The sequence below is a fragment of the Fistularia commersonii genome, chromosome 19, assembly GCF_037954325.1.
Source record: "Fistularia commersonii isolate RoL2024-O1a breed Wild chromosome 19, RoL_Fcom_v1.0, whole genome shotgun sequence".
NCBI lineage: Eukaryota > Metazoa > Chordata > Actinopteri > Syngnathiformes > Fistulariidae > Fistularia > Fistularia commersonii.
Window position 1 is genome coordinate 6,525,641 of NC_141302.1, and position 16,052 is coordinate 6,541,692.

The 16,052-nt window shown below is 40.3% G+C and overlaps 1 protein-coding gene across 1 annotated transcript; it reads left to right on the top strand.

Annotated features, from left to right (window-relative positions):
• Window positions 1-1,196: 1,196 nt before the first annotated feature.
• trmt44 (tRNA methyltransferase 44 homolog) lies at window positions 1,197-15,828 on the top strand. Its single transcript, XM_086165934.1, has 11 exons — window positions 1,197-1,790; window positions 3,371-3,488; window positions 3,826-4,045; window positions 4,141-4,209; window positions 4,777-4,884; window positions 5,938-6,009; window positions 6,642-6,748; window positions 7,171-7,354; window positions 7,786-8,134; window positions 14,283-14,399; window positions 15,187-15,828. The coding sequence occupies exons 1-11, from the start codon at window positions 1,451-1,453 to the stop codon at window positions 15,411-15,413; spliced, it is 1,911 nt and encodes a 636-aa protein (XP_086022060.1). The 5' UTR covers window positions 1,197-1,450; the 3' UTR covers window positions 15,414-15,828.
• Window positions 15,829-16,052: the final 224 nt, after the last annotated feature.

A 16,052-nucleotide genomic window follows, 5' to 3' on the forward strand; every position in this document is an offset into this window, starting at 1 on the left:
TTTCTCGTTAACTGTTTTCCTTAGTCACAGTGGGAAGGCTCCTTCTCCCCATTGTTTGATTTTCACATCTGAACTCGGGCGAAACCAGCTATCATTTGTGAGTCAGAAGGACTGATATTTTTTTTCTTGACTCGCTGCTGCTGCAAGGCTAGTTTAGTAGCATTCCTTCCTCCCACGTGGCTGTAAATTTAAATGCAAACAAAACAGCACAGTGAAGGAACTGTCTGCACTTTGCACTCTATGGTACTGTATCACTCACTGGTTTGTCACCAACCTCCTAGATTACTTACAACACACTCATTCTATTTCACTCCAGCCGCTGTTTATAGGCATAGACTGGCAGAAGGGCTGTTCTTGGTGCCTTCAGGCACTTCTAACAGCAAGATGATGAGCCATGTGATGTGTTTTTCTGATTTTAGTTCTAGATTCTCCCCCTGTAAAAATACACTGACCTGATTAAGCTTTTTGATAATGTGATGAGCAATATGACGCACGCACATTGCTAGTAAATCCTTTAAGGTTCACAATAAATGACTATTGCAAAACTTCACTTAGTCATCCTCCTTCAACCCTACCACACTCATGACAAGTGTCATCTCCAGGATTCAATGAGCGGTGAGTTTCCAGAGCTGACTCGGAGAAACGCCCCCCGGCTCCTTAAATCTTATCGCCGCTTTACCTTTTGACTTGAATTTTGGAGCGTCAGCTTACAGTATGAGAGGCTCTCTCTGTCTTCTTTGAGAAACAGGCCTTGCAGGAGCGGAAGGGAACACAACCTGTGAATAACAGCTGAGAAAACCAGCTTTGTGTGTTGATAGTGAGCAGAGGATACACTGAAATATGATAGTCTTTAGATAGATTCTCTCACTACTAGAAGACCAAATTGCGTTCATTTTGTAACAGTTTATATAGCTGGGTAATTTATCATCTTTACACAAATTGAGAAATGACCATTAAACAAAGGTAATGTAGTCATTAAACATTCATGTTTAACTTATTTCATCATTAAATTAATTATTTGAGTACATGTAGGAAAAATAATCTGATTTATACCTCTAGCTATTATGGCTATTTTTTATGGTATTTATAGTTTTCCCTGGTGAATTTAAAAGAGGAAATTAAAAAAAAAAAGACTTGTTCGTGGGGAACAACAGCGCCCTCCTCCTCCTATCAGAACTGTTGACTTTGTACACGTCATAATAAAGCGACAACACAGCTTTCGTCAACAAAACAGTCATTTCATTATGAATAACGACTGTAAAACCCACAATAATTAGCTTTGCTCAATCTGCTGTTTTGTTTGATTTTTTTTATATTTTTTATTTCTTACAAGCAGTGTAAAATAACCTACGGCTTTTATTACATTTAACCTTTGCGTACAAGATAAGAGTCCGGGCGTCATCTGACGGAGCGTGGGGACATGGTTCCTACTTGTCTCTGAAGCTAAGCTATGCTCAAACTTCTGGATATAAAGTGCCCGGGAGAATCCAAGAGTCTCCCGGAAGGGTTCTGGTCCGCCGTGGACGTGTGGATTAAAAAACCCCACGTCGTCAATAAGCGTCTCTGTGGAGTGAAAGAGACGGTGAGCGAACTCGCCGCCGATGAGGAGCTACGATGGCTACTGGATGACTCTGTTTCAGACTTCTCTCGGGATGTGGCGACTTTTGTGGACTGTGCGACCTCATCTCATTCAGCGCATACAAACCGAAGAACCATCTTCACAGTGAGAACTTTCATACCCAAAGTAAACAACTACGGGACGACCGTGTGTAAAGAACTTGTGTTAAAAGGCAAGTACTTTCCTCCATATGGCGAATTTAACAGGAAGTAGATTACATCCACCGGAAATTGATCCCATCAGACTGACGTTTGCTTGATAACAATAGTAACAACAACACTAATAAGTTTCTGTCATTGCAGGGTGAAAACAAGATGTGTAAAATATTGTCTTGAAAAGTTTTTTTATAATTTATATATATATATATATATATATATATATGGATGACATATGTATACATTCAAAAGCGATGATTTTTGATTTAGGAGAGAATATTAGAGCGATATGCGTTGTGTCGAAGTGATGTTCTATTTTTAGAATATCTTTGTATGTAAAAAAAAATGCTTATTAGAATCATAATTCTTATTTATTATTTTTTTGGATACAAAACGCCATATGCATAACAGAACAGGAAATCCATTATTTCCTTAATTGTTTTTTTCTTGGATGACCATGTATCATATATCATATATATCATACATATCATATATTCATTAGCTATCTAAACCAGGGGTGTCAAACTCATTTTGGTCCGGGGGCCACATACAGGGCCACATAAAATCATGGAATAATTACCTAGAAGAAACACTAAGTCCAAATTTTTCCTTTGGAGAACAGGTAAATGATAAAAATCTTTATATGTAATGAACTGTTCCTTTAAAAAAATACATCATGAACGGCCTGAGATTCTTTAAGAAAAGAAATCACCATGCGTCAGTTTAACATGTATTTGTGTGCACTGTGCATTACAACTTATCACAGTGATTGTACAATGGCACAAAATATTTAGTAACAGGTATGTGAAACTTAAAGACATACTCCTGGAAAAAAATCAAACTCATAAGAAAAAAAAAAAACATATCTGGAAAGCAATTCTGAAAACCTAAATGAAGTCTGCACACCTTTAAATCTTAAGTAGCACCTATTTTTACAGACAATTAAGAAAGTAAACCTGTCACCCGCCCTGTTTATGAAAAAATGTAAATAATATAAATAAAGCACTTCATGGATGGCATGCATTACGAATTTGTATTCCACTCAACCAAACTCTTTTGCAGTGAATCTATTGACTAACACCTAGTTATACAGTATTCAGTACAGCAAATTTTCACAAGCACCAACTCAAGCAACTCCTCTGTGATATTCAAAGTCTCATCCACACCACAAACGAAAATGGCCAGTTGAGCGACATCCATAATAACAGCGCTCTCATCGATTGTAACAGAAAATGCTACAAATGACTGCACTTTGTTGGTTGTCCAAATCCGTCTGAAATTCTGTCTGCCACGGTATTCCTCGTCAGGCTAGTGTTGGCAAAAACTTGTCGTTTCTCAGGACATGATTTCTGCAGCCTTTTAGCATTCAACTTTTTACGATTGTTTAGATTCTAAACAATAGTTGAAACATATTACTGTATAAAGTTCTTTAGCACACGTAATAACTTACGCCATTTATTTTGCAAATTTTAACATTTCTACCTACCAGTCATTTAGTCAACTGAATTTGCCTCGAATAATAAAACAGCCATCATAAACTCCAAACCTTTTTTTTTGTTTTAACCAGACTTCTTTTTGACTTTTTTGTCTTCTCTAGACTTTGACAGACAACAAGTGACATTTCTTCCTTTTGAAGAGGATGCAGGTGGACAGTTGACTGTGAAGAAGAGCAATATTTACCAGCTTCAGCTGGTCCTATTGGATTGCGAAGAATGGTCAGTGTCCATGTTTTGTTTGACACACACCAAATACAAGGCACACGGAGAGCAATGTAGCTACATGGGCCAGTCAAGTAAGACCAGGCGTTTTAGAAAAATGAACATAATGATATTCAAATGCTCCTTTTCTTGATTAGCATATGTGGCTCTATATTTGACTATTGCATAAGGAAAATGACACGTCTGATACACAATGAGTGGTTACCCAGAAAAAAACACAACCTTACACATTCAGTAAATGCACAAAACCTGTTGAATAAGATGTAGACTTAAATGCAGACTTTTTAAAAAATCCATATGTAAGTCTTTAAATAACTGTTGCTTTTGTTTGCAGGGTCCTGGAGCTGCATGTATTGAACCCAGATGCATGGTTTTCCGATGGGGTGGCCTACCCTAAGCTGTCCTGGCTGTCCTCAGATCTGATGCCTAAACTGGTGCGCTGGGCCACCGAGTGCAAGAGCAGCGAGTTCAGGAGCACTTTGTCTCTGCTGCCTGTGGAGAAGTACAGCCTTGTGTACCAGCAGCTGAAAGAGAAGTACAAGATCATGGTCAAGGTGGGGAAAAAGGATAGCCTGGAGGCTCATCTGTGTTCTTTAACAGATTTATTGATGCATGTATGAATGATTTGTTTTTCTCATATCCTCAAAAGGTTTGGCCTGAAGTCACGGATCCGGAGAAATTTGTCTATGAAGATGTTGCCATTGCTACATATCTCCTGGTCGGTGCACACTTGGCCACTGTCAACTGTTTTCCACAATTGATCAATTAAGCAGAGGATTGTTAAATTATGTGTCTGTACAGTAGCTTTTTTTAAAAAAAAAACTTACTGTACTCTATTCCTTTTTCCTGAATAATTTATGGAAAAAAAGGTAGAGTAGCAATACAGCGCCTTTATAATGAATAAAAGCAGCAGCAGGATACACCATTACCAAGTTTGCAAGAATTTAAATAGCAGTTACAACATGCTCTTTCTCATTATTCTTGAAAAATGCTGTGTTTATGTGTATGCACCTGAACACACTGCCTTTAAGTCCTTGTATTATCTCCCAGTTGATACTTTTACTTTTTCCTGGCATTTACTGAAACCGGGCCAAAGTTACACCTGTCATCATTAGCATGAGGGACTAATTATTTATTAGTTTTATTAATTATAACTTTACCCCAGTGAATCATTTAATGTGTCAAGCCCGAGGAGGGTGACTGGATGCTAGCTATAGCGTGGTGGTAATCCGAGATTTGTTCGAATGACTGAAAGCTGTTATTCGCTTGTAAATGCTGTGTGCAGGTGCTGTGGTCAGAGGAGCGAGCAGAGAAAGGTTTGACAGCCAGGCAGTCTTTTGTTGACCTTGGCTGTGGAAACGGACTCCTGGTCCACATACTCACCAATGAAGGGGTGAGTTTAATCTTCTGAAGTGGGGTCTTGTCTTTGTAATCTATCTCACTATCTGCTTGAAAAATCACAGAGAGCAAAAAACACCTGCATCAATGTGCTTGTTTTTAGACATGACATCATTTCTCGATTTTTAATCAGTTATTTAAACAGAACGGCATCAGTCAGATAGTCAGTAATAATAACAACCAAACAAACAGCTGTACATTAAACTGAACACATCATTTTTTTCTGAAATAGCAACTTACAAGCAACCTTTATAATGCATCTTTGCTGTGATCCCATTTAAAGTCAGAAGACATATTTTGAAACAATCTTAACATACAATTACTGCTGACCATTTATTTTTGAATTGCCTTTTATAATTTACCCATGGCATCAGTCGGACAACGTTGAGTGGAATATATGACCTGCATGTCCATCCACCACAGGGGGAAGATTAAGATCCTCTGGCCTCATTTTTGAAGGGCTCTCATGTCTGCCATTTCTATGCAGTTTGTGCCAACAACAACACATGTCAATTACAAGTCAGACTGGATCATTTAGACAATTGCTTAAATCATTATCCACAATGGAATAAGTTAATAAATGTAATTTAAGCTGTCGCTGAATAATGCGTTTTCCTTTAAGGCCCTCTTAGCTTATTAATTCAGTTGTATAGCCGGCAGCAACTTCAGTTTTTCCGTCCACTGCAGGCAGCTCAGAGAAAAAGGCACAGCAGGAAGCATCTATACAAATAAAGTGACAATGCAGAGAACAGAACTGAGCATCCAGTGGTTAAGGAGCCATTTCCCTCCGGAGTTGGCAGCTCAACAGCCACTCTCTGTTACAGCCACCGCTAAAGCCAGGAATCGTTCAATCAACCAAATCCTGCCAGGTTGCTTAATCAATGACATGGAACTGGTCTGAGCCAGGAGCGAGAGGATCCACGGACCCGAAAGTGTCCAATTCACAGTGCCATGTGGCAGAAACAGGAATAATTGAAATGACACACTGGGGTAGAGAGTGTGTCGTTGCATGATTTAACACTGACCGTCATGGCATCTCGTGTTGCAGCATCCAGGAAAGGGCATCGATGTTCGAAAGAGGAAGATCTGGGACATGTACGGCCCCCAGACTCTGCTAGAGGTGAGAACTTAATAGTCTCCTTTACGCATTAAATTACTGTGATCATCATTTCACTCGAAGCAGATTCAAGATCACGAGCTGTAGGTCATCTATTCAGCGGGGCTCACCCCCTCAACTAGTGACGCTGCATTGATTTTGCACTTTAAAAGTGATTAAATGAATGTAACTTGAATAATAGGGAATCAATTTAAACAAGACCAAGGAGTTTGCAGCTTTTACTTCAGATAATTTACTATTGATGATTTCCATCAACTCATTCATATAATCGATTGATGTAGCCGGCCCTGTCTGAGCCTCAGCTGCAGCGGAAGCTCTCTCACCCTCAGGCCTCCGTTTGAGAAAGAGCCAAAATATGGAAGCAGGAAGCGCACAGTTGTGATAATATAAAAAGGGTGTCTCTGTCAGGAAAAAGCTGGTTCTGAGATTTATCAAATGAGGAAAAAAAGGTGGAACCAACAGACAGGAATACCAAATGATAAATATTACCCTGACATGTGTTCTGCTACCAAAGTTTAATGAAGTAAAGTTTTTCTGAGACAATCTCCAATAAGAGACTCAGAATCAAATCACAGAGGCGTGCGTCTTCCTCCCTCTAAGGGGCTCTTGTGCTTTTTGTGTCTTTGCTATTTCAGGAAAAAGCAATTACTCCTAGCGAGAGCTTCTTATTCCATGGTACAGACTGGCTGATTGGGAACCACTCGGACGAGCTCACACCATGGATCCCCGTTATGGCAGCCAGGCGAGTCATCAGCAGACAATCTCGTTGAGCAGCACAAGTGCCAGCTGATCTCTCCAATTTGAAATAACATTATAGTCTGGGAGTAGATGTGTGTGTGTGTGTGTGCGTGTGTGTACTTGTTCTCTTGCTTTTTAAGCTTGTATTTTCTTAAACTGCCACCCGATGGCGCCGTCGAGCCTTTGTACGACAGTTCTTTCCCTCCGATTCGGCCGCAAATTATTCTCTTTAGTCAAGAATTCTTGCTCTCCCCGTTTTTCTTTTTTTACATGTAATCCAGAAATCCGAAATCACGAATGATTCATTTGATTTGATTCAAATCCAATAAGGTCACCATTTTCAGCGCGCACACACAGACACACACGAACGTGTGCGCGGCAATTATGATTTTCACTGGAAAGAATTTATCCTCGCTCTTTCTGCAGGTCGTCTTTCTCCTGCCGCTACTTTGTCCTCCCCTGCTGCTTCTTTGACTTCTATGGAAAGTACCAGAGACGGCACTGTAAAAAGTCTCAGTACAAGGAATACATTGACTTCATCACCGAGGTGAGCCAAGTCAGTGGCTTCGACACGGAGGAGGACTGCCTGAGGATACCATCCACCAAACGAGTAGGCTTCAGAGTGAAAAGTCCTTTTTCTCCAGGCATCTGATTATGAAGTCTCATCAAATTCCAGTGCAAATGAATGGTGCTGATTTCCCCGCGTGCTGATTTGATCGTTAAGATGTTTCCAGCAAAAACAGGAAGCAGAAGCTCCTGGAAAATCATAGTTCTCTCTCTCTCTCCCCCTTTTTTTTTCTCTTTCCACTCTCGGGACCAGTAAGTACCGCAAAAAAAAACAACAAACTTCCAACAGCTATGTTGGATGTTTTCATAGAACTTTGATTTTTATTATAAATGGGTCATGGGGTTCATAAACTAAAGCTCTTTTCCCGACATGTCTCCAGGTACCTTTAGTTTTTTCCCTCAGTCCCCAAAAAAAAGCTGGCTTTGGTTATGTAAACTCTGTGGCCCTGACATCCATGTCTTTCCCTTTTTCAGGTGTGTTTGGTTGGAATGTCGAGAAACTACCAGGCGTCTGATGAGGACCAAACAGAGCAAAGGAGAGCTCATTACATCCAAAGCCGCCAGTCCCATTCCCGGGTCAAAGATCAACGGTCAGAAGTCGGGGTTGATAGTGCCTGTTGTCATGACAACGTAGGTGCAGTCATAAACCCCAGGAGCAGCTGGGGTGCTGGTTTCAGACCTCGAGAACGGCTCGAAGTGGTGCGAAATTGCGCCGCTCTCCCCCGGGACTTTGTTGGCAGCGTTGTCCTCCGAGTCGCTAATACCCTTCTGGGAATGACTGCGAACGGTGGCGGGGGGTCCTCCAGTGTCTGGAACCTAGGAGGTAAACAACAACAGTCACGACTCACCTGAGATAAACAAATCACATGGGCTGTTACTGAAGTGAGGATTTAAATGAGGAGTCGCAGTAACCAAATGATTCTTTCTAAATGACTGCACTCAGCAAATCAGAAATTGCTGGTTTGTAATGAGATTAGTGACAATTCAACCACAGTGTGGGGAGTTTCACATCAAAATAAGGGGAGCATCGCAATCAACGCTGTCTTGTTTTTAGAGTCTTTCTAAATAATTGTAATGTTCATTATATTTTTGGAAAACCCCATATCATGATATCCTAAAACCATTGTTCTTTTTTAATAGAATACCATCATGATACAGCCATTTTGTCATCGTAAAAGTCAGAACAGTTGGTTTAGTATTTAGTTGCGAGCATGTGTCATGATGGTATATCGATTTTTCATCTCGGAGTAATGCATTTATCCGTACGTGGTAAATCGGTGCGCTTCAGATTTGCTTTGGATATTCCTCGCAAGCAGGCTTCATAGATCCCTGTTCCCTCTATTGGTTCTATGCCACGTCAACCTTCGATTTGTTGCAGCTTATATTTTTCATGCAAAACTTCTAAATTGTGTATATTTTCATTTGAAGGGCAGTTGCTTAAAATAGCATGGATGACTCACTTCTCGCAGTCTCATATACTCTCCTAATAAGTATATTGAGATATACTTCAAGGTGCTTTGAGATTTACATGGCCTGTAGCTACATGTAATACTAAAGAAGATCTTGTTTGTTCTAATCTCCTCCATCGTATCCCTCCCGTCCCCCAACCTGCCTCCTCTCACCACCCTGTCCCTCAACGTCATCCGGCAGGGCCTTCATGACAGGGAGATGCCACTTTGATCTCTATATTTTCCCTCTCCCATGGCCATTTCCTGCTCTGTGGGAGCACCCACATACGCACTATTTTTTTAGCGGCAAGTCATCCACGCTTCACCTTTGCCACCCCCTTTGGCGCCCGTATTGCACCGCAGATACACACAATATGATTGAGATAAGAAGATGAGGACGACCATGATTAAAACAGAAAATTCACTGTTGGGATGTCGGTGCTGAAATTAGACTTAGAAAATATGACGGAGCAGCAATAAAAGGAGACTGTAACTCTGTACAGAGAGATGAGAGGATGAATAATGCACTACCGTCTATGATTTATGCATGAGTATGCTTTTGTATGGAGGCATCCCTACCAGTTATCTGCTGTGTGGAACAAAGGGTAAATTCAGGCGGAGACAGTTTATATTGAATAGATCTCAGAATAGGTACTCAGTTTCATTTGGTTTTAAACAGCCATTTAAAGGCTTTGATGGTAGCCAGACTCACATGATGCAAATATGAAAATGCCAAATCGAATATCGGACCTCCTCTTCCTTTATTTTTGATAATTTCAAAATATGTACATGATCGAGCTTTTTTTTTTCATCTTGTTTGCCTGAGGGACCCCCGCCCAACACGCGCACATACACACATACACATACACATACACATACACATACATGAATTTTTGCTGAATTATAACTGTCTACCTTTAAAAAAAATACTAGATAGGACAAGAAAGGACTTGATTTTTCAAAACAAAGATGCAAATTTTTAATTAATTTTGCATTTAATGTTTTCATACCAAACAAGTGATAATTGATATTACCACTATAAATTAATTTCTTAGTCCTACTATTGTGAAATTAAAATACTACATTCTCACCTCTTAAAATAATTAAGTCATTTTTTTTGTCAAAAATATTGTCCTGCCTGAATTAACTCTTTACTCAATATATGGTTAAGTTTTTGTGTTGTCTGAAAAACTTGAAAAAATGACTTCGGCATATATTTTACAAGGTTGACATGGATTATTTGCATATACAGCCAAAAAATTAATCTGGTATCAGTAGCTAGCATAGATTGTGGCATATGGGTTTTGAGGTTATATGAAAACTTGGAAGATTGATATTATATATATATAAAGTAACAGGCTTGTTTATTGATTCTCAGCTGGGCAGCCCATCACTGTTGATGAATGTATGCTTGGAGATCAGCATCAGGGTGTCCAAACAAACATGAAACAAACAGTGACATCGAGGACATTTAATCATTTTTTTTATTTATTTTTTTTTTTTTTACATTAAACTGAGATCTTTATGGCTGGTGCACTTGTTTGTGCTCCCACCTCACAGCAAGAAAATCTCTTAGTTCGACTCCCACTGCAACCTTTCTGTGTGAAGTTTGCATGTTCTCCCTATATTTGAGTTGTTGTTCTCCGGTTTCCTCCCACAATCCAAAAATATGTATTTGGTTGTTTGAAGACTTGCAATTGCCCAGATATGTGGATTAATTATTGAAGAAATGAATCAAATCTCGATGTTAAATTGGCAGTGTTTCCAGCTGTCACAACTCAAAGGTAAAAGGTATTAAATGAACCATAATTTGACACACTGAGCTGCTACATAAATAGCACATATATATAAAACGCTATGCCAGGTTGGACAGTAATGAGGGAGAGAATGATTTTTATAGGTTGACAAAACAGAGATAGAGATGAAATGGATGTACAGCAGGATAGGGAAATGTATTGCTACATGCTTGATGCTTCAAAAGTAATGGGTAAATGGAAAGAGTGCTTGGAAGAACTGATGAATGAGAGAGAAGGGTAGAAGAGGTGACCACAAAGTACCACAGACTAGTCAAGTTGAAGTGAGGAGGGAATTGAAGAGGTTGAATAGTGAAAAGGTAGTTGGTCCTGATGATATACCTGTGGAGATATGGAAGTTTCTGGTCAGATTATTCAACAGGATCTTATAGTGAGAAGATGCCTGAGGAATGGAGTGGAAGTGTGAAGGTGCCCATTTTTAAGAATAAGGGAGATGTGCAGAATTGTGTTAACTGTAGAAGGATAAAGTTGATGAGCCATACAATTAAGTAATGGGAAAGAGTAGTGGAAACTAGACTTAGAGCAGAAGTCTGCATTTGTGAACAGCACTGTGGTTTTATGCTTAGAAAGAGCAGTATTTGCTCAAAGAATGCTGGTAGAAAAATACGCAGAAGGTCAAAGGGTTAGGGTGCCTTTGTAGACCTAGAATAAGCACAAAGCTGTGTGGCGAGAGCTGAAGTGTGGTATTGTATGTGGAAGTATGGAGTGGCAGAGAAGAATGTTTGACTGGTGCAGGACATGTATGCAAGCCGTGAGACAGTGGTGAGGTGGGCTGTAGGTGTGACAGAGTAGTTCAAGATGGCGGTGGGACAACATCAGGGATCAACCCTGAAACCCTTCTTGTTCGCTGTGGTGATGGACAGGCTGACAGATGAAGTTAGATAGGAATCTCCATGGACCATGATGTTTGCAGATGACATTGTGATCTATACTGAGAGCAAAGAACAGTTGGGGGAGAATCTAAAGAGGTGCAGATATATTCTGGAAAGGAGAGGAATGAAAGTAAGCTGCACGGTCATGACAGAATATATTTGTGTGAATGAGAGGGACCCAAGTGGAATGATGAGGCTACAGGGAGTGGAGATAAAGGTGGAGGATTTTAAGTACCCGGGGTCAACAGTCCAGAGCATCGGAAGGTGTGGAAAAGAGGTCAAGAAATGCGTTCAAGCAGGTTGGACCGGCAGTAGAAAAGTATCAGGGGTGATGTGTGACAAAAGCATATCAGCCAGAAGGAAAGGGAAGGTGTACAAGACAGTTGTGAGACCAGCGATGTAGTTTGGTTTGGAGACAGTGGCATTGTAGAGAAGACAGGAAGCAGAGTTGGAGGTTGCGGGGATGAAGATGTTGAGGTTCTCTTTGGGAGTGACAATGATGGATAGGATCAGGAATGAGTCTATCAGACGAACATTTCATATTGATATTTTGGAGATAAGGTCAGAGAAACCAGACTGAGATGGTTTGGTAATGTGCAGAGGATGGATTTAGAATATATTGGTTGGAGGATGCTGGGATTGTAAGTGCCAAGCAGGAGGTCTAGAGGATCAAAGAGAAGATTTATAGATGGCATGAAGGAGGGCATGAAGTTGGTTGGTGTGAAAGAAGATGATACAGAGAATAGATGGGGAGATTGATTTGCTTTAGCGACCCCTGAAGGGAAAAGCTGAAAGGAAATAAGAAGAAGTAACTGTAATTGGTAAATTTTGCCACATATTGTATATCATTTCAGCAGTCATATTGGCTTTTTTGCTCCTTGAGCACCTTGCTGACCTCTGGGTTTATTCAATTTGAATTCCCACATTGTTTCAGGAGAAGCACAAGAGTAATACGGCCTCACTTTTCACAACTGGAAATGGTCTTAATATTCTTGACATATTTGTTGGCCACTTCAAAGGAAATATTTCTGCAGCCAGACAAATTCTGAAGTGACCTAAACAATTCGCAACGACAAGCAATCAATGGCCATTCATGGTTTGTATGAGAGACATTTAGCCTTAGACATAGTTTGACTGTATGTCAACCTGAGCTGTTAAAAATAGTCTATACCTGGCCTTCGTCCAGGCACAAGACTCTCCGTCAATACTCCCGTTCTTCCATTCATCCCCATTAACATTTTGTGCAGTAAAGGGCAGCCCTGAGCTGAGTATTGATATTATATTAAAGCCTAGAGCTCCCTGGCGTCGGGGATTCGGGAAGATGGTCTGCCCAGTTTCACACTTGCCGGCTCAACCGTGTTTGGATGTGCGAGTGTCTGCGAGTGTGGGAGTGTCGTGCATAGTTTAGAGATTAGCTCAGTATTTTTTCAACATCTAAAAATCAGAGCTTTTGGGTGGACAATATGTTCTTAATGATTTTAAGCGGATGAAAAGCAGGCAAGAGAAAAGCATTGTAGTTCTAAATTAAGTTTTGGTATGACAAAATATTAGTTCCACAAGTAGCCCTGGGGCGGTGAGGGGGTTGCCTTGAAGGAAGCTGAGGCTGCAACAAAACAGTCATATATTAACATGTAAATTAGGGAGGACATTAATGTGGCTAGACAGATGAAAATCCCTTGCAGTTCCATTCACTGAGAGCATATTTGATACAAAAATCCTTATTTCTTACAGTTTTGTCCTCCTCCTTCGGTCCAGGTGGTTAACCCACAGATATACAGAGTGTGCGAGTGTGCGTGTGTGTGTGTATTTACACCTATATATGTAGGCATGTATAGATACACATATTTATATATATGTATGTATGTATGTATGTATGTATGTATGTGTACATATATGTGTGTGTGTATACACAGATATATGTATGTATAAATGTATATATACGTATATATGCATATATGTGTGTGTATATATATTTATATGTATGTGAATGTATGTATTGTATGTATATATGTAAATGCATGTATAAATATGTAAATATTTCATAATTTAGGTAATTTTTTTTCTCCTTTTCGGGAATGTCCTGTATTTTAATGTTTGGGTAATAGTCATATTTAAATAAGTTATCTCCTCAGCTTCTGGAAAATATGCAATATCATGTATTTTAAAACAGTATGTGGTGTGACCACAATGCACCATTGCACCTTTTATCTAAATGGGGGGGAAGAAAATATTATCAGTTACTGGAAATCTGTCTGGTCAGATGCTTAAATATATTGGTGAAATAGGCTGAAAAGCATCAGAAATCCTGCGGTGTGGCCTCTTCCCATATGTCAGAGAAAGAAAGAGGATGATTGTCATTTGTGCAAACCAAAGGTCAACCATGATTGAATTCCCCTCGCAGGGAAAAAAGGGCAAGGCAGAAATACTGCAAATCTCTCTGAAAATCAGCCGGAGGGTGGGGGTACTGCGAACGTCAAGGGGTGCGTCATTTATTTGCCAACAGTTTCTTTTGATGGAGCTGTTTCTTATGCAGAGTCTCAGCAGGGACTTTCTGTCTCTTTATTTTTTTTCACCTTGCTAAAATTACTGTCCCAGTGAGGGTGCGGATGGGGGTGATAGGGTGACGACTGTTTCCCTAACATCCAGCACGAGATGCGATGGCAAAATCCGCTGACAGGCTGGAGGAGCAGCGTCACAACCCTGGCTAAAATTGAAACACAGTGGCTGTTTGTTTTCTCTCCCTAACTGTGAAATTCTCCTTTACGACGCAGATGGTTTGCATTGAGACGACACGTTGCCATCACTCGCTGGATGAATTTCATATGTTCTCTCCTCAGGCAGCTTGCCTGTCTGCGATGTCGCCGCCCTGTTGGGGCCTGAAACTCTGCGGTTCCTGAAGAAAGAGTGCGGGGGCCTTCAGACTCTCCTCAAAAACAACCATCAGGTCTTCAGAGGTACTGCTTCCAGGAATGTAGTAACCCAGATTTAGATTTTTTAAATTCAGCGCATTGAATTCAACATTATCTGTTTCTAATAATCCCATGATGTTTTCCTGCCGGGAATGTGCTCAGTGTTCTACAAAACACAGATGAGAAAGCATAGACTTGGGATGGTAAATGAATGCGAACACTACACTACCCATCAGCCACTCTGACTTTCCCCTAAAGTGAAGAAGCTTTCAGCCATAATAAGGCAAATTCTGCAGTTATTCCAGGTGGAAATTAGAATGTTGTGTTTTAAAAAGCCATCTACTCTGAGACATTTTAAATATTGATGTGTTTTTTGTTTGTTGTCTTTTGTATTTTTAATCCAAACCTTTAACCGCAGCTTTGGCCCAATGAGCACATGTTCCACCTTAAAATACCCCAGCAGTCTTTATCTTTCACATATTTGCAACACTGCAAAAATCAGCATTTTTATGTATCTCATTGACGTATCAGCATTCTATTTTTCTCTTATTAAACATTTTTTTCTTTTAATTAAATGCTTTTAATATACCATATTGTTGCTGTTTAATAGCAGTTGCTTATATAAAAAATGTGTAAAATGTTTTCAGTCACACAGGTTTAGATTATTAAAATCCGATTGGAGTCATTCGACTAAATCAAAACTGAAAATATTATATGAAGCTCCGCATCAAATCTGTTGACAGAGTTTTGTGGCGAAATTTTTCTGCAATTTTCAAGAGGTATTTTATTCCGAAGACTTTGTGTATCTCCCCTGTTTTTGTTTATGTTTCAGTGGAGGGAGGGAGGGTGCACATACGAGATTGGCGGGACGGGAAATCCTCCGGGACAGAAGCCAGGAGGAAGCCGGTCGCGCCCGGTGCACTGAAAACCCGTCCCTGCTGGTTCCATGAGCACCACGCTCAGGGCTGCCCCCTGCAGGCCGAACACTGCGCCTTTGCTCACGGAGCAGAAGAACTCCGACCCTCGACCGGACCACTGAGGCAGAAAAACAAAAGATGAGATTTGACCTTACTCATTTTTAATCCTCTCCCTGAGACATTTTGACATGCGGTTTGGTCAATAAGTTGAAACAACATGGTCCGCACGCGCGCCATGTTGTTTGAATTTGATTTCACTCTCCGTAAATGGGTGAATCCGCTATGAATCGGGGAAGATGTTCAAGTTCTAGAAGTTATTGATGTGATGTTACATCATTTCTGGGAACCGAGGTCTTCTAAATTCACAGTGTGCTCCTGCTCGTGTGTGCAGCTGCTCAGATGTGATACTTCCTGCAGCTCCCCACATGGAGTTCAGTGACTCCTCTGGCTTCTGAGATATTTGCTTCATTCTTTTATTTTACAGTCTATTTTTTTTTTTTTTTTTTTTAAGACAGACATTTATTCCACTCTACAAATAAAAATACTTGTCTTTTATTTACCCTGACTTATTTTTCATCTTCTGCTGCAAAAAACGAAACATGTTTTAGTACACTAGCAGTACTTTTTACTTCTGCACTCAGGTAATTCACGCCAGACAAGCACTTTGAGGTTTTACCGCCTTAGTGGTGCGCAGAGACCAGACAGCATCCAAACAAAGTAAATGTTACCACTATGAATTATTTGTTTGCAGGAGTCGCGGGGGGAGCTGCATGTGTCCCCT

Excerpts from the sequence above, each read along its gene's own strand:
- trmt44 (XM_086165934.1), top strand. The coding sequence starts at position 1,451 with ATGCTCAAACTTCTGGATATAAAGTGCCCGGGAGAATCCAAGAGTCTC. Across the intron at positions 3,489-3,825 it reads CTATTGGATTGCGAAGAATG|GGTCCTGGAGCTGCATGTAT; the intron begins GTCAGTGTCCAT and ends TTTTGTTTGCAG. Across the intron at positions 6,749-7,170 it reads ATCCCCGTTATGGCAGCCAG|GTCGTCTTTCTCCTGCCGCT; the intron begins GCGAGTCATCAG and ends CTCTTTCTGCAG.